This window comes from Polypterus senegalus, chromosome 17, assembly GCF_016835505.1.
Source record: "Polypterus senegalus isolate Bchr_013 chromosome 17, ASM1683550v1, whole genome shotgun sequence".
Lineage (NCBI taxonomy): Eukaryota > Metazoa > Chordata > Cladistia > Polypteriformes > Polypteridae > Polypterus > Polypterus senegalus.
In genome coordinates, this window is record NC_053170.1 from 99,648,897 (window position 1) to 99,670,383 (window position 21,487).

General features: G+C 47.5%; 1 protein-coding gene across 1 annotated transcript; it reads left to right on the forward strand.

Moving 5' to 3' along the window:
• Window positions 1–1,095: 1,095 nt before the first annotated feature.
• LOC120517956 (germ cell-specific gene 1-like protein) lies at window positions 1,096–20,509 on the forward strand. Its single transcript, XM_039740495.1, has 5 exons — window positions 1,096–1,990; window positions 6,632–6,679; window positions 11,302–11,454; window positions 14,768–14,879; window positions 19,538–20,509. Exons 1-5 carry the CDS (start codon window positions 1,690–1,692, stop codon window positions 19,836–19,838), a joined length of 915 nt encoding a protein of 304 aa, XP_039596429.1. The 5' UTR covers window positions 1,096–1,689; the 3' UTR covers window positions 19,839–20,509.
• The last annotated feature ends 978 nt before the right edge of the window (window positions 20,510–21,487 follow it).

Here is a 21,487-nt window from a genome sequence, read left to right on the forward strand (position 1 = left end):
TGCATGTTCTCACTGTGTCAGCGTGGGTTTCCTCCAAGTACTCCGGTTTCCTCCCACAGTCCAAAGACATGCAGGTTAGGTGCATTGCTGATTCTAGTTTGTCCCCAGTGTGTGTGTGTGTGTGTGTGTGCGCGCGCCCTGCGGTGGGCTGGCGCCCAGCCCGAGATTTGTTCCTGCCTTACGACCTGTGTTGGCTCCAGCAGATACCCGTAACCCTGTAGTTAGGATATAGCGGGTTTGGTAATGGATAGATGAATGGTCTATTATTATTGTATTATGATTATTGCGCTATAGATGAAACATATGAATAGATGGAAGATCAGGACAATTATGATGATGACATTATTATTATTACTATTATTATTGTTGTTGTTGTTCCTATATCGGAGAAAATATAAGAATAGGTTAATAGATGGAAGACGACAACAATTATGATGATGGTGTTATGATTATTATTAGTAGCAGTTAGTAGTATTGAGCCCATAGCAGAAAAACTATATAACTATGATAATCAATGGATGTTACTGAGGACTAATATTATTAGTTTTATTTTTATTGTACCAATGGCAGAAAAAATATATAAAAATAGATTAGTGGATGGATGATATTGAGGACAACTATTATGATGACATTACTCAATTGTGCTAGCAGAAATATTAATGGATGGAACACATTGAGGACAACAGCTTATTATTATTATTATTATTATTATTGTGCCTATAACGGAAAAATGTGAATAAATTAATGGTATTGAGGATGATGATGCTTATTATTGTGCCCACACCAGAAAACAATAGACGAATAGAATAATAAATGGAAAATATAGACACCAGTCATGATGATGACACTACGATTATGGTTATTGCGCCTATAGATATGTTAATGGATGGAAGCTAATTGGGGACAACAACTATCACTTTTATGAATATGATTACAGTGCCCACAGCGGACAGATAAACGGATGGAAAATTTAGACAACGGTGACGGTGCCTGTTTGCCGTGCACTGGACGGCTCGTTCCCGCTCATGTCATTTTAATGCGAAAGGGGCTCGTGAGCCCCCACCCTAGCCCGTCAAAGCCCCCACCCCCCCTAACACGCACGTTGGTCCTGGCAGACTAAACGTGAGCTTCTGTTTTGTCGCGTGCTGCCCTCCTTGCATGCGCGCAAGGCTGAGCGCTCCGGTTCGTCGTGAAAGGCGCTATATTCACTGTGGATTGATCAACCGAATGCCGTCACTCCGAGCAGCCAAGTCAGCCGGCCATGGCGCTGTTGGGTCAGGCGCCCCCCGTCCCTCGCCCTGCCTCCTAAGGAGGTCCCCGCAGCAGCAGCAGGAGCAGCAGGAGCAGCAGCAGCACACGCGGACACCTGTGGCAGGCAGGCGGGCGGTCTGGTCGGTGGCTCCCTCCGCTCCTGTCGTCTCGTGCCCTGCCGTCCGCCTCTGTCCTCTGATCTGAGCCTTAGTCGCAAGCGGCTCTGCCCTCGAGTGACAGACACAGGCGGCGTGAGACGGAGCGGGTGGTCGCAGGGAGCGCCCAAGCGCAGCCAGCTGCTGCCGCTCACCGTTATCGCGACGGAGCCCTAAATGGGCAGAGAGATTCTCGGGATTTCGGATGCTGGGAATTGAAGACCGGGAGGCTGGATGAGCGGCGGCTTCTCGTTTGTCTCCTCGAACTGATCACGGACGGACGATGGGAATTGACCGACGGCAGAGAGCTTCTCTGGCTCTCACCTTGAACTTCATCGCGCTCATCTTCTCCATCTCCGCCCTGAGCACCAGCTACTGGTGTGAGGGGACCCGGAAAGTGGTGAAGCCCTTCTGCAAGGGGCCGGTGAGCCTGAAACAGAGCTACTGCATCCGCTTCAACAGCTCCGACGTGAACGACAGCCGCCTGGTGCAGTACATCTGGGAGACGGGCGACGACAAGTTCCTCATGAGGCATTTCCACACGGGCATCTGGTCCTCCTGCGAGGAGAACATCAACGGAGTAGGTGAGCAGCCGAGTGTTGTGTGTGTGTTTGGGCACTCGAGATCAGAGTGGGAGACGGGGATAGAAATGGGGGTCTGGAGACAAATCAGTGGGCATGTCGCCGTAAATTGAGAAAAGTTCACCGTCGAGAGGTGCGACACCTGCGAAGTGGCAAGGGAGGTGGAAACGGGACTGAAGACTGGGGGGCAAATGGAAGTAAAGGACATCAGGTGCTCGTGAGGGTGGGCAGTAGTGACCAGTGTGGAGTAAAGGACCGCAAAGTCAGGGGACAAGCAGGGGACCTGGAGGCACCGAGCTAAGCCACCTGTCATTTGACAACCTGGAAGCAGCAAGCTGATGCGGATAGGTATACCCAGTCTCTCTGATGGGGTGGAGTGGACCCCCTAACCCGTCCAGGACTGGCTCATTCGGTGATGCCCACGGGCTCAGGCACCATGAACCTGATCAGAATGTGGACGGACGGGTGGCCAATGGATGGTGTCTACGAAATGTACTGCCACTTCCGCTTTGAAAACTGAAGGTGCCAAAGCGGTTCCTCAAGGCGATGCCATCGTGGGGAGCAGCTTTGGTTTACGAAAGAAACTTCCAGACTCAGGACGAACCTTCCTTGATTTCGATCATCCCTATGGGATTAATAAAGTATCTATCTATCTATCTCTCTATCTATCTATCTATCTATCTATCTATCTATCTATCTATCTATCTATCTATCTATCTATGTTACCATGTATAGGAGAGAACAGACGTGTGAAACATCACCCGGGCTCGGGTCCTCCCTCCTTCCATATATTAAAGATTATAGTTTTGCTCATTTAAATTAGGGCCCTTTCCAAACCCCCTTTTCCAAGAATTCCTTCCAGTCTGAGATGGTTCTCTTTTTAAGGAACCACACCACCCAGAATGGCGCACTTTCTGTTCAGCACGTTACTTTGGATCTCAGGAGACGTGGGGCTTCAAGGTGCGAATTTCTAAAAAGGGGTGCAGTCATTAGGGGGCGCCGTGCTCGGGTTTTGACTGCCATCAGGTTAGGACCCCGTTACATGTTAAGCTGTCTAGCGTCGTCTTAACTCCTCGCTTACTCAGCTCCATTCTTGTTCTTCCTCTTCCTCACGACCATCTTTGATGTTCTTCTGTCCATGTCATGAATGTCGGCTCGTGTTTGTTTGAACTACTCAGGTACATTCTCTTTATTTATTTATTTATTTATTTATTTATTTATTTATTTATTATTTGGACTGAATGATGTCGGAGACGGTTAGATTTAACGACCATATTGCGCCACGCTGCCTGGCATGGCGCCCCTTTGCGAGTTTCGTGTCTGCGAAATAAACGAGGTGGTCGTTCAAGTGGCGCTATAAAGAACTTTCAGGAATTATACTCATTAACTGGGGCGCGTTAAAACCGGAGGATTGATGGTGTTCCGCTTACACGAACGGCTTTGGAATCTCCAAATTCTTTTACTGTATACGTTTTAAGCTTCATCATTTGTATGAAAATGTGCTCTATAAATAAATGTTGTTGTTTTTGTATCTTCTGTCCATCAGAACACAGCGAGTCTCGTTTCATCTTTTTTTCTGCGCGTTCCACCGGTTTGCACGTTTTATTCCTGGGAATCGACTCGTCCTCTTCTTCCTAAACTTTCATTTCTCCCGTCATTCATTTCCCAAGCCCCCCAGACCCCACCCCCAGGGCGGTCAGGCGCTATATGGGCGGCACGGGCTATACTGCACCAATAAACACAAAGGTGCCAGCGCGATGCCACGGATCACCAGCTTTGAATTCCCAAAAGAGCCCTCGATCGTGAAGGATCCACGAAGAACTTTCTTTTATTCCCTCGAAGAAACGGTAACACATTTGTGACACCCCGACGGGTTCCTAATTTTTAAAGGGGTCTCGCTACACACCGTAATGGGGGCTCTGGATCTGTCACATGGCCTCCGAGCAGACATTCAAGATTTCGGCTTTGCGCACATTGTTGGGGACCGCTTCAAAGCACCAAAGAACAATGTCGTGTGCAAAGAACAAAGGACGAGAGGGCCTGTAGTCGAGCAGGAATAATAATAATAATAATAATAATAATAATAATAATAATAATAATAATAATACATTTTATTGAAATTGCGCCTTTCCCATGCTCTGGTTCGGTGCCACACCACCCAGTTAGGTGCCATTGAGGATCTGGCATCATAGCGCGGCGCGGGACACCCTCATCTCCCTCGTGTCGCCTTGTTGTCCTTTTGGACTTGATGGAATGACAGACAAGCAGACAGAAAGGCCGCGGGGACTGAACTCGGGACTCTACAGACGCCAAGCGGAGGAACTGAGCACCACGCCACCACGCTGCCCACCCGGCTTTTTTTTTTACATTTTTATAAATGCATTTTCTTTACAAGGCGCATCTATCATACATTTAACTACATAAGCAGACCACCAAGCCTATGGACAGTCTTAACATCATCATAGCCCCCCAACCCCCCACGCCGTACGGGAAAAGTAGTGCGCTTCAGCTCCTGTTTTGATACTAAAACAGAAACATACGTATATGGCATCAGAAACATCCTGAGGACTCAGGCGAATGCCCATTGTGCCCACTGGACTTTCGACCGAAAAGAACTCGACCACAAAGCGCGTCCCTTCTTTTCAACTTTTCGTTTGCTTATCCTTTGAAACAGGAGGGGGCATCCTCACTTTTAATCAAGGTTCCGAATACACAATTATTGGGCAATCGGCTCCCGATGCAGCCCCCCGAACCTGGGTGAATACTGTAAAGAAATCCAGTAAAATACATTAAAACCCTCTCATATTCTAAACATTTAAATAATGAAATTAAAACGATAAATACCTGCACATTTACATTTAAGATGAATTTTAGCTGCGAGCATCAATTCGTGGTTTCAATGGGCAGGACCACCTTATATCGATAATTGTTGCATTGCCGTAAACTCGTAATGGTACAGAATTCCATATTTGCATAAAGTGAGTGAATTTGCATAAGGCCACGCCCCCTCTGCACGCGCTCCCTTGTAACGCCGGCAGTCGTGCAGTGTGACAGCCGCGAGGGTGACGGTGCTGGCGGAGGCGTTCATTGTCGGGGAGTTCGGAACGGCCCTGTGGCTACCGAAGCGGGACTATGCGGAGTTATTTTCGATATTCTGGCGAAACTGTCACACACCCACCATCAGAAAAGCAACGTTTCCTTCTCCGCTAAATAACGTGAATCGAATTGCACTTAAAGGCTGAAAAGAACTGTTTGTTGATTTCCTTTATTGTTTCAGTGTTGTTAAGTGGTGATGCTAATCTTATAGAAGCAATTCACTTGTTTATTGTAGTCATAATAATAGTAATTCATGACGTTTATGGAGCGCTGTTCTTACTGGGGGGCACTTCGACCTGCACCATTCTATAGCCCCCATCTGGATGATGCGACGGCCACCACATGTTAGTTATTAGGTAGTGAAGGGGTGACAGAGGATAGAGTGACAATTAGAGATGGGGATGATTAGGGGGCCAGAATGACCAAGCCGGGGTGGGCAGTTTAGTCAGGATATCAGGAAGCACCTAACTCTTTATGAAGGATCTTTTTAGACCACAATTATCCAGGACCTCCGTTTAGGGTCTCATCTGAAGGATGTCGTCATTTTTCCAGCTCTGTGTCCCCGTCACTGCACTGAGGGCTTTGGGATCTGCACATGCATCACTGGGTAGGCGCCCCCTGCTGGTTTCACCAACACCTCCTCTAACAGCCGCCTCAGCTTTTCCGAGAGGGTCTCCCATCCAAAGTGCGGGTGGGTCCTGAATGTGCTTAGCTGCAGGTGGATGATCAGGGTGGCGTGGCTGCTTCATCAGGTCAAAGTCACCTCCCTGAAGTCGTCCACTCGAGCTGCTTTGATGTGACGCCATCCTGAGATGTAAATGAGGAGGTTCAATTTAATCTTAATGATAATGGAGTTGGAATTGTTGGCTGCGTTAATTTGACTGAGACGAGTCGTACACTGGTGGTCTCTGCCCCTGGCTCGTTTGACGCTCAGCTGCCAGCCATTTCACTGTGTAACTACCACCACATTTCTTAAACTGCATGAATTCTCAAAGCGAATCATTATGGGAGCAAATAATGGAGCAGTTAAACATTCGGGCGAGGACAACTCTATCCTTGTCAATTCTATGGTAGTCAGAGACTGTCCTGGGCAGCACTGGGCACGAGGTGGGCAAAGGCCATCACAGTTTATGTCACACCTTTAACCTGTGTGCTGTGTGGCACACTGATTGGCATCTCTACCGTGCAGTCCTGGCAGCCTGTGACCTTTCACCCTCTGCCTGGAGTTGTTATGCTCTCCCCATCTGCACCTCTGTGGTCTTTTAGCTTTCCGCTCAATTTCCAAAGGGGTGTGTGTGATTTTTGTAATGCCATCCAGCCCAGGGTGGGCACCTGCCATGTGCTTGATCTTTGTGCACTCGACTCCATCTTCTGGTGACCTCAAACTGGAGAAAATGGAGTGGAGGAGGATCTGTTATGTTTCTGGCTGCTGCTTGGCACTACATTGTGACCCACAGAGAAGGAAATTGACAAATCACATGAGTGAAGTGGTGAGGACCCTCCTCCTATTCCTATCGTAATCCTCCTGATTTTCTCTTTGTTTTGCAGGTGAGACTTGCCGGAGCTTCCTCACCATTGCACCTCCTCATGAACGAGGTAAGTATGTGCAGACGGGGCTAATAATGCAACTCAGAGAAATGATGTGGCGTTCGTTAAGCACAGGGCTGCATTGTGGGCACAGCAGGGAGGGATGAGACCTCAGTGTCCGTGGACCCAGAATCAGTCCCAGGCTGGACTAAGGTAAGAGAAACACATACTGTGGGGGGCCGGGGGGAGTGCTGGGACACAATGGCACCCCATGAAGGGCAAGTCCTACCTCGGTCCCATCGCTGCAGTGTCTGAGTGTAACCTCCAGCAACACACGAAATAAAAAATGGTGCAAGTAAAAGACAGACCAATAGATAGAAGTGTAAGGCACTATATAATAGATAGATAGATAGATATGGAAAGGTACTATGTGTATATATATATATATATATATATATATATATATATATATATATATATATAAATATATATATACCAGATAGACAGGTTGCATAACTATTTTCAAGCTTCTTCTTCCTCCTCTTCATCTTTTCCCACTTTGATGTGAAGTCGCTGTTTCTGTCCCACCTTCTCCACGCACTTCCACCCCAGTCAGACTCTTTTCCTTCCTTCAGATCTTCTTTTATGCTCTCCATCCACCTCCTCTTCGGCCTCCCTCACTGTCTCTTCCCCATTCCCAACCCTCTTTCACCCACATCTTCATCGTCTCTCCTCTTCAGTTGTCCACACCACTTCTTCCTCATTTCCTGCCCTTTGTCTCCCACTTTTGTTGATCCTCTCATTTCTTCTTCTCATTTCTTCTGTCCTCCTTTGTGTCTCCACATGTCCATCTCCACATTCTACTTCCTGTCACCTCCAGCTTCTTCTTCTTCTTCTTCTTCTTCTCCTGCTCAGCTCCCTCTACTGCCCAAGTCTAGCTGGTCTGACAAACGTCACCATTAACCTTCGTCTCAGTCCACAGCCGCCACCTTTAAACAGCTCAGGATACGTCGGTGTGAACTCCACATTTTCCACAGCCATGGCTTGAACTGCTCACACAGGCTCCTCGTCTTCCCTTCCCAGCACTCCTTTTGTGATTCTTGCGTCTGATTGGCTGCCCGTGTCACTCAGTGTAGGCACAGGTCACTCCAGATGCCCTTCCACTGGTGGTCTCACCCAGGCATTTTTCTGGTGGGTTGGCCTGCAGATTAACAAACACGAAGGTGACTGAAGAAGAGGGGACAGATGGCAGAGATGTTACTCATGTGATTATCAGTGAGACCCCACCGCCGACTCGCTTCACCTGTCTAAGCTCACACTGCAGATATACGGAGACCTTTGTGGTCTGCAAGTCACTTTGGATTGTGGATCCATCCGTCCTCTTTTACTTGAGTGGGGTCACAGGGGGGCTTGGAGCCTATCTCAGTAAGCATAGGGTGCCGGGCAGGAGGAATGGCAGGGTCTCACAGGGTGAAGACCCCCCCCACACACACACACACACACACAGACATCAGGGGCCAGTACAGTCTTTGCACTGTGGAATTTAAGTAGGGTACCCTGAGGGGTCCCACATGGACACAAGGAGAACACACAAACTCCACGCTAGTAACACCCAGGACATGAGCCCAGTCTACTTCCTGAGAGGGGCCACCATGCCACCCAAATGTAGAGCTAGCCGACTAAATACAGTAAACAAAGAACATCCCCTTAAACAAAGACCACTCCAAATGAAAGCCCACATCAATGACTCCAACGTCACTCCGGTTCTCTCTCATCCTTTCCATCCTCGTAAGCCATTAACAACACAACAGCGATGGCTGCCATTACCCAGGACCTTGGGCTTCCATCTTTCTTTGAACAGATAGGATGTGTGACGGATCAGTGGCTCGCTGAAGGTCAACTTCAAAGCCGACGCTTCACTTTCATTATTCAGTGGGCAGCACAGCCGCTGGCAATGGAGTTCTTACGGGTGTCCCAAGGCCACATTGGTTTTCGCTTGACAGTGAGATGTAAAACTGAAAAAGAAAGACGGTCCCTTTATTGGTGACAAATCAATGTGATGAAAATACGGCGTCCTTGTCACTGCCTGCCAGACTTTGTTTTCATGGCTGTTTATAAATGACATCGGTGAGGCTCATGAAATCGACTCATGTGGTTAAATGAGCTCACGGAGTCAACACTTGTCACTGATCCTAAAGAGGAAGGGGCGGGGATATGCAGATGAACGCCTCAATTTACATATGCAAATAGTCTTGCTACAAAGGATGGTCATCCCATGGCAATGGCTGATTTTCCCCTGTGTTTAGTCAAACAAGTGGTAGACTATGAACACCTAGAGATAAAAACGACATCCACCTTAATAAACGGATACGTGTCTGTGTGTCTATCGGGTTGGCTATGTCACTGTCATTCCAAGAGATGCCATCACAAACCCTTTAACCAATAAAATGCATTGCATTTGTCATTCCAACATTAACACTGCTTTTATGAATCCCATACCAATTGGCATATACCAGAGACAAATGCATTGCATTTTTCATTCCAACAGATGGTACATCACTGCCCTCTGTAGTAATGCATTTTGCTATTACATGCACTACATGATACATTCCAATAGATGGTGCACTGCCAACGTTAACACTGAGGTCTACACTGATTACTTTGATATGAACCTGTCTTAGACAGATAGCATAGCTAGTGTAGTGATAAAATACATTGCATTTGTCAGTTCAACAGATGGCACACCACAAACATTAACTCTGCTTTTATGAGTCCCATACCAAATGGCATATAAGAGAGACCAATGCATTGCATTTCACATTTCAACAGATGGTGCATCACTGACATCTGTAGTAATGCATGCATTACACGATACACTCCAATAGGTGTTAACGTTGAGGTCTACACCGATTATTCAGATTTCACCTTCTCTTAAACAGGTAGCATAGCTAGTTAGTGGTAAAATGCATTGCTTTTGTCATTCCAACAGATGGTGCATCACAGACATTTGTAGTAACGCACTTTATTACTGCATGCATTATAATATATAACTCCGAGGTTTATGTCAATTATGGAGATTTCGACCCGTCTTCTAGGGGTCGCCCAGCCAGTACTTGAATAAAAACACAAGGGAAAGGTGCCTTTTCAATTGTTTGTTCAACAGAAATTCCAACAGAGGGAATGTTCTACTAGGGAATAAGTAAGTCCACCTCAGAAGATGGCGCTGCCCCCCATAGCAGAAATGACTCTTTGTAGGGGTCTCACAGAACTGCTCGGTGGTCTCTGATGTCGGCTCGGTGACTCCACTCCTCCATGTGCTTGCTCCTTGTGACTTTCACATACATGTGTTTATCTATAAAAGTTCTTTATTCGGATTGTCTTTAAAAGTCAGAAGAGTTTATGGTTTCTCTCCCTTGTGAGACATCGTTAAGACTTCTTGGACACTCTTGTTACAGCCCTGTGGGGGTCCGATACAGCATACTGGATGGACATCAGGTCCAAGTCTCCCACCATTGTCCCCCTGGCTGGGTTCTTCGTAATAAAAAGTCGTGCCGTCCGTCCACTCTTTGTGTAACCAACTTGTCCAGTCCAGGGTCAAGGGAGCCTATGCTGATATGACTGAGTGTCAGGCAGGAGCCAAAGCTGCATCTGATTCTTAAACAGTTACGGGGTGGCACACTGTTTGGCACTAACACCTACAGGACATGGGGCTCAACTCTCAGCCCACTTCTTGTGCATGTAGGTGGCCTGGTGGTCTTGAATTGAGCCGAATCCCCAAAGGCTGCTGGTCCAGTTTCTTTTTTATTTTTAATTTTGACACATTTGGTACCAGCTGCACACAGACTATCAAAGGACATCATATAAAATAAAATATTGTGATCCATTAAAAGGAGGAGGGCATATACATCTGTGGGGCATCTGCATGTTCTCCTTGTACCCGTGTGTTGTCTTCTTCATTTATTCCAATCGCCTCCCTTATCTCAGAGGCACACTGCAGCACGGTTGATTGGTGCCTCTAAATGTCCCCTCTATGAAGGGGTGGGTAAAGTGGGTTCAGAAAATGGGTATGTGTGAGCGAAGGACTGGCATGACACCCAAGGTGGGTTACTGCCTGGTGCCCAATGCTGGCATACACTTGTCTCTCTTTAATGAAATGAGCAGTTTTATAAAAATGGGTAGAAAGATGGCTGTGCCCTTCTGTGGCTTCACCGTGCTCTTGCATGGCACACCTTGCATGCTTGTCAGGGCAGTGATGGTCTTCTTTGACTCCCCTTTGGTGAATATTGGCGGGCATCTGAGGAAACCAAGTTGGACAGAAGAAAAGCACTGGAAAGATAGTTCAAGACACAAAACCCACAGAGACATGAGTGGGCACAATTCCAAGTTTCTGGCTCTTCTGGAGATGAATTCCTGCACATTTATGGTATTCTGTGCCAGCCTGTGCCCACCTCTTTCATCTTCTGGACTTTGTTTCTGTCTTTATGCTGACACATATATTTTTAATAGTCCTGGAATGACATCCTTGCATGTTGTAAATCCTTGTTCTGAGGCCCAGTGTCTTTAGAAGGCGCCTTTATAGACTGTGCCACCCTGGGGTGGCAGGTGGCAGGACTGAAAGACCCTCTGTGGTCTTAAAGGGTCTTCAGTTTTGATTATGCCGTTGACCTTCTTGTGTTTGTGTGTGATGGCAGGTGTCCTGTGGCTATGCATCGTGGCTGAGTGCCTGTACATCCTCCTCCTCGTGACAGGCGGCATCCTCATGTCCATCGAGATCTGCCACTACACCAACGTGATCGACGGCCTGAAACTGAACGCCTTCGCTGCCATATTCACCGTCTTGTCAGGTAAGAACCTCTCCTTCTCCTCTTCAGCGTGCTGAGTGAGCTTTAGAAAACACATGAGAACGCCACACAGATAGAGGCTGACTGTGCCCATGCCACACAACACAAAGGGAACATGCAAATGTCACATGGGCATAAGGAAAATGTGGCATTTTAACACAGCCAAGGGCAGAATATGCAAACATCACACAGAAAACGAGCAGACGTGGAAGTCGAGCCCCGGGCACTGCGTGTGTGAGAAGGAAGAAGTAGCAATAGCGCCACCCTCTATGCCACCACACTGTGCCAGCCTACAACGTGCAGGGAGAAAGAAAGAAAGAAGGACAAATTCCAGCTGACATAAACGGCAATGTTATCTCTCTAAACATCATTTGTGGATTTCAGAGAAAAAAGAGAATTTTATTAGTAATGGAATTAAGAAATGCAATTGTCATCGATCTGATGTGACGCTCCTGTCCTCTCCTCTTCGTGTTTTGTTCAGCTCTCTGCCCCCCACGTTCTTGCACTTGTTTTATGGTTTTTTGACTTCTTGTGCTTTTAAAATATTTCAAGGGCGTCAGAAGAGATCAGCATGGAGCCCACTGAGCCTGAGGCATTTGAGTGCCCTTGTCACATTGTCACCTGGGCCTACCAGAGGGAACCAGAGCCCCCCACCCCCCCGCCACTGCTCTGTCACTTGTCGTTTGGGAGACCTTGGATGTGCCACACATAGCCAGGCTGTCACTCAGCTGAGGAGGTCACAGGCGTCACCACGGAGCTGGAGGTGCTGAGGCCACAGCTTCTATTTAACGCTTCCTGATCGCTTGTGACAGGCGGCAGATTTACTGCCAGGGGCTTAAAACTTGTGTGTGCCCACCTACAGTGTGAGGGTACAAAGCAGACAGAAAGGAGACTGGAAAAGGTGTGTGTTTGATCTGCCGGGAAAGGAAAGGGGGCTTAGAAATGCCAACTGTGTGAAATGCCCAGGGACACAAGACACGGGTGTGAGATGGGAACACACTGGGGTGGGACTGTGCTGAAGGAGTCGGAAAGTTCTGGAGCTTCTGTGGTCTTTGTTTCCCTTTTAGAACAAATTAAGATCTATCTATCTATCTATCTATCTATCTATCTATCTATCTATCTATTATATAGTGCCTTTCATATCTATCTATCTATCTATCTATCTATCTATCTATCTATCTATCTATCTATCTATCTATCTATTATATAGTGCCTTTCATATCTATCTATCTATCTATCTATCTATCTATCTATCTATCTATCTATCTATCTATCTATCTATCTATCTAAACAGGATGCCCCTTTTCATTTTGGTGTCCTAAGTATGAATACAAAACCAAGGCCCAATGGTGCTGAACATTCCGTCTTCGGAGCGCCGTATTCCAGTGCTCTTCAGAGACTCAGCGTTCAGTGGTCCTCATCCTCAAGGGTTTGTGTGTCAGTGACTTGTCCCCATGCTGTGTAGCCGCTTGAGCTGCGGGGTCCCCTGCGGATGAATGTCCCGCTGGGTTATTTTCCATGTGCACTTTGCAGGTCCTCCCTGTGTCTTTCTCTAACTTTATGTGTTTTTTTCTATTTTCACATCCCAAAGATTGTCAGGTTTGGCCGACTGGCTGATTCCCAGCTGGCCTTGTGAGTTGTTGGTGTTGAGTGTTGGTCCCTGTCTTGGTCCCCGTGTGTGACACAGGATTGAGGAGTTTTTAGGAGACTATCGCTATAATACTCCACATGTCCAGCAGATGGTGCTGACGTGCCAAATGCACGTGAGTGTGTGATGAGGAGTCTGAACGAGCCCAGCATACTGGAGACCTGAAGTTCAAAATGATTAAGGGAAGATTCCATAAACGTTCAGCTTCTTGGTTTAAACCCTTTTAGTTTTTTTTCTCGGCATAATCAGCCATATAATTATAATTTTTCTTGACTGTAAAGCTTTTCCAATCATTTGGCTGGTAGCTAATTCCAGTTGCCTAACTCAGTTTGCTGACGTCAGAGTTGCATTACGATGACATTCGCCTCAGAGCTCCTTAGTAAGAGTATCTCCACGTCCTTATGGTCTTTATCTGTCCCACACTTAGCTGTCCCCCAATTAGCTTGTGCTCAACCCCGAATGCCATCTAAAATATTGCTGGCTGTTGGAACGCGTCTCCTTATCAAAGTCAAGCCTCTCATCAAGGGAGACATGGAGTAAGTGACCAAGTGGTGTGACGGACAGCAGGACCCCGGGGACGTTCAAACCTCCACTTGGATCGCTAGGATTGATGAGCTCTGCTGGTCTCCATGGCCTGTTGCTCTCGTCTCCATTGGCTTTCTAAGTTTTCATGGCTGCCGCAGGCTTGGGTTTTACAAAAAATGGAATTATGGCTCCCTCTGGTGGACATTTATGGAAACTGCAGTTGGACTTCTTTAAGTTCTATGAATAAAGTGCTCAGCTGTTGTTATCCCAGTTTCCTGTTTTTTCAGCCACCGTGAGCTCCGGAAATCTCCTTTCCATAAAGTTACTCAGCATCAGTAATCCTCCATTGCTGTAAAGTACGCCTCGGCTTACTCTCTCCACACACGGTTTACGTTGTGAGACTTTAAAGCAAAATCTCTCAGGCGTGGAAGTGTAGCCCACCTCAGGGCACACACCAAGCACACACTAGGGACAATTTAGGATCGCCAATCCACCTAACCTGCATATCTTTGGACTGTGGGAGGAAACCCACGCAGACACGGGGAGAACATGCAGACTCCATGCAGGGAGGACCCGGGAAGCGAACCCAGACGGGTCTCCGTACTGTGAGGCAGCAGCGCTACCCACTGCGCCACCGTGCTGCCCTGAAATGGAAATAAAAATAACAATGTTAGACTTTGAAGCAAAATCTCTCAGGCGCGGAAGTGTAGGCCGGCCTGCTGGCAACTCTAAATTCACCCACTGGAAATGAATGTGTGTGCCAAACCGTGTGCCACCCCAAATCTATGAAATGGAAGTCCATCCATCCATTATTCAACCCACTATATCCTAACTACAGGGTCACGGGGGTCTGCTGGAGCCAATCCCAGCCAACACAGGGTGCAAGGCAGGAAACAAACCCCAGGCAGGGCGCTAGCCCACTGCAAACCTTCAGTATCCATTTTCCAAGTCTCACAACGTAAACCGTGACCCTGTAGTTAGGATATAGCGGGTTGGATAATGGATGGATGGACGGATTCTGAAGATTCATGAATGGCAGGATGGCATTTCCGTGAAGTCAAGTGAATCGGCTGTGGCCTTCATTCTGAACGCTCTTTGGAGTCTCCTGCTTTTGAACTTCCCAGGTGTGTTTCCTTTCCGCAGGTCTTCTAGGCATGGTGGCCCATATGATGTTCACTACTGCGTTCCAGCTGACGGTCAGCCTCGGTCCAGAAGACTGGAGACCTCAAACGTGGGACTACGGCTGGTCTTACTGGTGAGACACACAGTGTGTGTGTGTGTGTGTGTGTGTGATGATCTCCTGGCTCGCTCCATGTCAAGCCCAACTAGATGTTTCTGGAAGGCCCCAGACTGGTAGTCCGCTCCATAATTTTAGGAATCTCAACTGCAGTTCGGTCAAAGGGCAGAGCCATCTGAAAATGACAAAATGGCCAACTGAGTCTGTCAAATTTCAAAGAGGTCCAAACGGGGTCAAAACGTTCATTAGCTTAATAAATAAGATGGCCGAATAAATGACAGAATAGCTTAGTAATTTAAAAGAACAGGCTGAGAACAACGGATGACGAATGAATCCTTGAGTAGGCAGCAGTCGGCTGTGCATGAAAACGTTGAGTCAGCGAGTCCTTCGGGTCAAGCGGTCCGCTCTGAGCACAAACGGCTCATCGATTAGTCGATAGCTGGGGATAATAATGAAGAGGCAGCGGGCCGATGAATCGACGGTCAGCCGTAAGCCAAATAGCACATCGATAATCGGCGGCCATGGACCCCGATGAGAGTTGTGGATGGGAATGTCTCGTTCATTAATTGGTAGCCCTGATTGCCGGGGGTCCATTGATTAATCGATAATCAGTCCTGCAGTCAGGGCCATCTTCACCGATGGGCACAGTGGGCTGGGGGTCCTTGATGTTTCTGATGCCATAGTATGCTATCCAAACGGGGTCCCCACCACACTGCTCTGCTCGGGGGGCCTATGATGCTGGTAAGATGGCCCTGGCTGAAGGCAAATCATTGAGCAGCCCTAAATGGAAACACTTTTATCAGTTCACACGTTGACTGCCCCAGTGAGAAATCGGTAAATGTCTTCCCGATGCCAATGTAAAACCTGCCTGGTATTTTAAAATACTCAATAAATGCATTTTATTACAATTTCCCCCCCCCAAAAAAAGTCCACTCAAGTTACTGTATAGTTGGCGCGTGGAGCAGAAAATTCCTTGTGCACGCCCGCTGTGCTCTAACTGGGCGGGGCCTAACGTGTCGGATCTCGTATAATTGGCCGAATGTCGCCGTTGCCCTCTGAACTTTGTAGTGGTGGGACGTCTCTGGAGCTCCACCCCCATAATGTTTCACAGTACAGCAGCCAGCTGGCGTCTGTCTGGAGACCACCCACTATACGAGTCAACTTGAACTTTGCAGTCGACATGCCGATCGGTTTGTTAAATTCAGTCCTGGAAAGACAATCGATTAGTCGATAGCTGGGAGTGGAAGTGGCTCCTCGATTAATTAAAAGAGGCAAAAGGTCCTCTGATTAACTGCGAATAATGAAGAGGCAGCGGGCTGATGAATCGACGGTCAGCCGTGAGCCAAACAGCACATCGATAATCGGCGGTGAGACAGTGAGGCTCTTCTCCACCTCTCCAACCCTCAGGTACGACTCCAGACACTGGATAAAAGTCCAAGAGTTCCCACTCAACACTCTTTATACACTAAATCAACACAATGAAAATACTCTCTCCTCCTCGCCCAGACTCCTCCCAGCTCAGCTCACTGGCCGGGTTTTCCCAGAGTCCTTTTATACACCCTGACCAACCAGTCCACAGTTCCTCATTCCTTCCGGGTCAGGGTAAACAGTCCTTTTCTTCAACCCGGGAGCACGTCCTTCCTTCCTGTCACGTGACCGTGATGTACTCCCGGGTTATAGGGCGCATATGAGCCCACGAGCCCCCCTACACCGACTCCCAGCGGCCCCCCAAGGTATCCATCAGGGCTGTGTATAAGCTCTACAAGGTCCATGATGCCCTGCTGGAACTCGGGGCACAATCCCGCTGTTGGGAGAGCTCCCACTGGCGGCCTGGGGGTGAGGACCGGAGTAAGAAGCTGGCAGTCCTCCACAGCGGCCATGGACCCCGATGAGCGTTGTGGATGGCAATGGCTCGCTGAGTAATTGATAATCCTGAATGCTGATTAATCAATAATCAGTTCTGAATGGAAATAGATTATCAACTGGCTCTTCTATTAAATTATAGTTAGTTGTGAGCCAAATTGTATATCGACTAATAAATCGTCAAATCGTGGCTTATCGATTAGACGGTAACTATCAATGTCGATGGTTCTTTCTTGAATTGATAGCCAACCCTGAGTAGTAACAGGTCAGCCATGAAGACAAACGGGCCATCAATTCACCAACAGTCAGCTGTGAAGCGAGCAGTACGTCGATTAAAACATCGATAGGCCCAAACCAATCGACGGGATGATGGCTGTGAGTGTCAAACTGATGAATTGACAGGCCTGAAAGCGGACGCTTCATTGATTAACTGTGAACAGGTTATCAGTGAGGTGGGAATTGGCCAGGAACGTCACTGGTTCTTCAGTTAACTTGTGGTGGTCCGGTGCCGCTCAGATTCACACTTTCGACCGCACACTGATTGGTTGTTTTTTTTTGGTGGAGATCCCAGGAACGCCCCCAGCTTTGGCCCGACTTGCACCACTCATCACAGAGACGCGACTCACCAGCAGATTAAATAACGAAACAAACGACGGAGCGACGTGTTGAATGAACCACCAACAAACAATGAACTGCTGACCCTCCCTCTTCCGCACAACGATATTAAATAGCAACACAACAGCAAACACTAACGACTCATCCATAAACAGTCCAAACGCGACGGTGGACGATGAAGCTTTCTGTAAGTCACATATTAAACGGTCCTACCGGTGGTCCTGAGATCCGGGGAGTGCTAAGCCAATGGTGACGCATGACGACCAATCAGGCGCTCCTCACGTGACAGGCAGACACGAGGCACTCGTTACATCCGATCCAGGGTAGAGACGGACAGGGGAACGCAAACACAAAACAACGGGGTCTCTTTTTAAAGTTCCCGCCAGCCCTTCTTGTGCCCAGCAGCCCCAGCACCCGTTGCAGACATCCAGTCAGGGCAATGCCCTCAGGGCAGGCTGGGGAATGGAGTCCATTAGTCCGGGGCACAAGTCTGACAGTCCGTCGTACAGCAAGTCGATAAATCGATAGCCATGAACTGAAACGGTTCATCGATTAGATAATCGTCAATGTAAACGGTGAATTATTTGATTGATAGTCAGCCCTAAGTCGTAATGGTTGATCAATTCATTGATAGCTGGTCATGAACACAAATGGCTCTTCAATTAACGTCGATTAATCGACAGCCATGAACTGAAACGGTTCATCGATTAATCATCAGTGTAAACGGTGAATTATTTGATTGATAGCCGACCCTGAGTGGTAACAGTTTATTGATTAATTGATAGCTGGTCATGAACACAACTAGGCTATCAATCAATCGATAGTCAGTTGTGGACCGAGTAGTACATCGATTAATCGACAGGCCTGAACACAGATGGCTCATTGACGGGATGATAGCTGTGAGCGGTCACCTGATGAACTGAGAGGCCTCAATGCTGACGCTTCTTTGATTCACTGATTAGCAGTCCTAACTGGAAACAGTTGATCAGTTAATTGATAAGCTGGTCGCGAACACAAATGGCTCTTCAGTTAACTGCCAGTCCGTTGTACACCGAGTAGTACATCGATTGATCAATAGCCATGAACCGAGACGGTGCAACGATTAGCTGAGAGTTCAGAAGCGGTTCTTTGATTTATTGATAATGAACCCTAAATGAAAATAATTGATCAATGAATTGGTAGTCAGCCATCAGTGAAATAAACCGTCCTTTGTAAATGGAAGTAACAAAAGCGAGTAAGGATCCCAAATGGGGAAAACACAAAGGAAGGGAAAGAAATCAAACGACGAGAGCAAGTGGCAGGGCAGGGTGGCCCATGTGACCCGCATGGCCAGGACAGCAGGTGCTTTACGGAGAGGGGGTCTCTGCGCTCAGGTAATCCTTTACTCAACATCGAGGACCCCACGCCTGCTATTGTGGGCGAGAGAAATGCAGACAGGCGACAAGCAGACAAACAAAGACCGAGACACAGAAAGGGGGTCCTAAGAACAAAATGGTGTCCTTCAGTAAAGCAACAGCAAAGATTCACGAAACAAGACAAAAGTAAGGAGGGCGCAAAAAGTAAGGCTGCCCACAAAACGGAGAAGAAAATTCAAAAATCACAAGTGGTCTCCCCTTGACTTTCTCCTATCCTCAGATATGGGGATCGATATTTGAGGAGTAAACCGCAAGGCGAGGATTCGATTTTTATATAACGTACATTAAAGAGGCGTCAACGACAAATCAAATCAAATTCATAACATATTGAGCAATTATTAAAAACGTAAAGCTGAAGAAATCGGACTCTAAGCTGCCCTTCCGGTTAGCGGTAATAGTTGATAGAAATCGATGATTTTGTACCGGATACCTGTTTGACCGAAGTGAACGCGTCCTCAAGTTATCGGGTTTACACACAAACACACACAGAGACAGACATAACTCCAAACTTCGAAATTCATCAAAATCTCGACATCGAATCTTTGAAGGCTCCTGATATTTTCCCTACACTTCGTATACGAGAAAGTAAAAAATGTGGCCGAGTTCCTACAGAAGCAGGGGGAGGCGAACGACAAGAGCAGAAGAGCCGAGGCCCTCCAACCCCGGACGTCCCCAAAGCTGCTCTGCTCCTTTGTCGAAAGTTTGTTTGTTCGTTCGCTCGTTCGCTCGCTTGTGATTTTGTTTTCATTCCCATCTTCTCCTCTTTGTGTCTCCCGCCTGCAGCCTCGCCTGGGGTTCGTTCACCTGTTGCATGGCGTCGTCGGTGACAACGATCAACCGCTACACCAAGACGATCCTGGAGTTCAAACACAAGCGGAGGAACATCGAGAAAAGTCTGAAAGTCAAGCAGAAACTCTTCAACTTGGACTCGCCGGAGCAGGTCTGGGATATGTACATCAGCTCGGTGCCCAGCACGGCGGAGGAACTGCTGGACCTCTCGAGCAACGGCCGCAAATTATCCAACACCTCCGTCTTCTTGGACCTGAACGAGCTGCCGGAGCCTCAGGTGGAGGAGTACTGCTGACACCTTGCTGAGGTGGGAGAGCCGCCATTCGCTAGGCTCGTCAGGAGGGGGCTGGAATTGACGTCCCTCTTTGTCACCCGCCGGGTGAGCCGGCAAGTCGTCTGGGAGCTCGCCATGGCGGGAGGTTCACTTTGGGTTTGTGCTGATGGTGGTGATGGTGGTGATGGTGTAACTTTTAGAAATGCCTTTCTCTCTTTAAGAATGTACCGTGGGTGTAGCTGTCCAAGAAATGCGTTTTTTGTTGGTTGGTTCGTTTGTTTTCTTTCTCGTAAAGCTTTCCATCTCTGTAGACCACTGAGGCTGCGTGGGCACGAGAGGGGTCTCACGTTCTGCTCCTGCTAAGCGCTGTTCGCCGTCTCCTTTTCCCAAACGTCGAATCCTCCTCTTTCGGATTCCCGTCCCGGTCTGACCCAGCAGAGTCCAAAAACCCCAACACAGGAGGGAGAAAGGATTAAAAAACAAAATGAAAGGTGTTTTAGGGATCCCGGCTGTGCCATGACTGGCAGCGTCTTCTGCCAAGTGGTGGGATTGTAAGCAGCCCAGATAGATTAGGGGGTGGCAAATTAGGGCCGACGTGTCATTTCCTATCTCCTACTTCTACTGAAAGGCGCTATATACAGTTTACTTGAAAGTCTGTGAACTCTTTAGAATTTTCTAGATTCCTGCATAAATTTGACCTAAAACATCATCAGATCTTCACTCAAGTCCTAAAAGTAGATAAAGAGAAACCAGTTAAACAAATGAGATTAAAATATTAGACTTGATCATTTATTTATTGAGGAAAATGATGGAATATTACATATCTGTGAGTATGTGAACCTTTGCTGTCAGTATCTGGTGTGACCCCCCTAAACGTTTCCGGTAACTTTTGATCATTCCTGCACACCGCCATTCCTCCGTACAGAACACCTTCAACTCTGGGATGTTGGTGGGTTTCCTCACATGAACTGCTCTCTTCAGGTCCTTCCACAACATTGTGATTGGATTAAGGTCAGGACTTTGACTTGGCCATTCCAGAACATTCACTTTATTTTTCTCTAATCATTCTTTGGTAGAACGACTTGTGTGCTTAGGGTGGTTGTCTTGCTGCATGACCCACCTTCTCTTGAGGTTCAGTTCATGGACAGATGTCCTGACATTTTCCTTTAGAATTCTCTGATATAATTCAGAATTCATTGTTCCATCAATGAAGGCAAGCTGTCCTGGCCCAGATGCAGCACAACAGGCCCAAACCCTGATACCACCACCACCATGTTTCATAGATAGGATAAGGTTCTTATGCTGGAATGCAGTGTTTTCCTTTCTCCAAACATAACACTTTTCATTTAAACCAAAAAGTTCTGTTTTGGTTTCATCCGTACACAAAATCTTCCAGTAGCCTTCTGGCTTGTCCACGTGATCTTTAGCAGACTGCAGACGAGCAGCAATGTGGCTTTCTCCTTGCAACCCAGCCATGCACACCATTGTTGTTCAGTGTTCTCCTGATGATGGACTCATGAACATGAACATTAGCCAATGTGAGAGAGGCCTTCAGTTGGGGTCCTTTGTGACCTCGCCGACTATTACACGTGTGCCTTGCTCTTGGAGTGATCTTTGCTGGTCGACTCTCCTGGGGAGGGTAACAATGGTCTTGAATTTCCTCCATTTGT

Coding starts and splice junctions, on each gene's coding strand:
- LOC120517956 (XM_039740495.1), top strand. CDS start 1,690: ATGGGAATTGACCGACGGCAGAGAGCTTCTCTGGCTCTCACCTTGAAC. Junction 1,991..6,631: donor GGAGAACATCAACGGAGTAG/GTGAGCAGCCGA, acceptor TTTGTTTTGCAG/GTGAGACTTGCCGGAGCTTC. Junction 11,455..14,767: donor CATATTCACCGTCTTGTCAG/GTAAGAACCTCT, acceptor TCCTTTCCGCAG/GTCTTCTAGGCATGGTGGCC.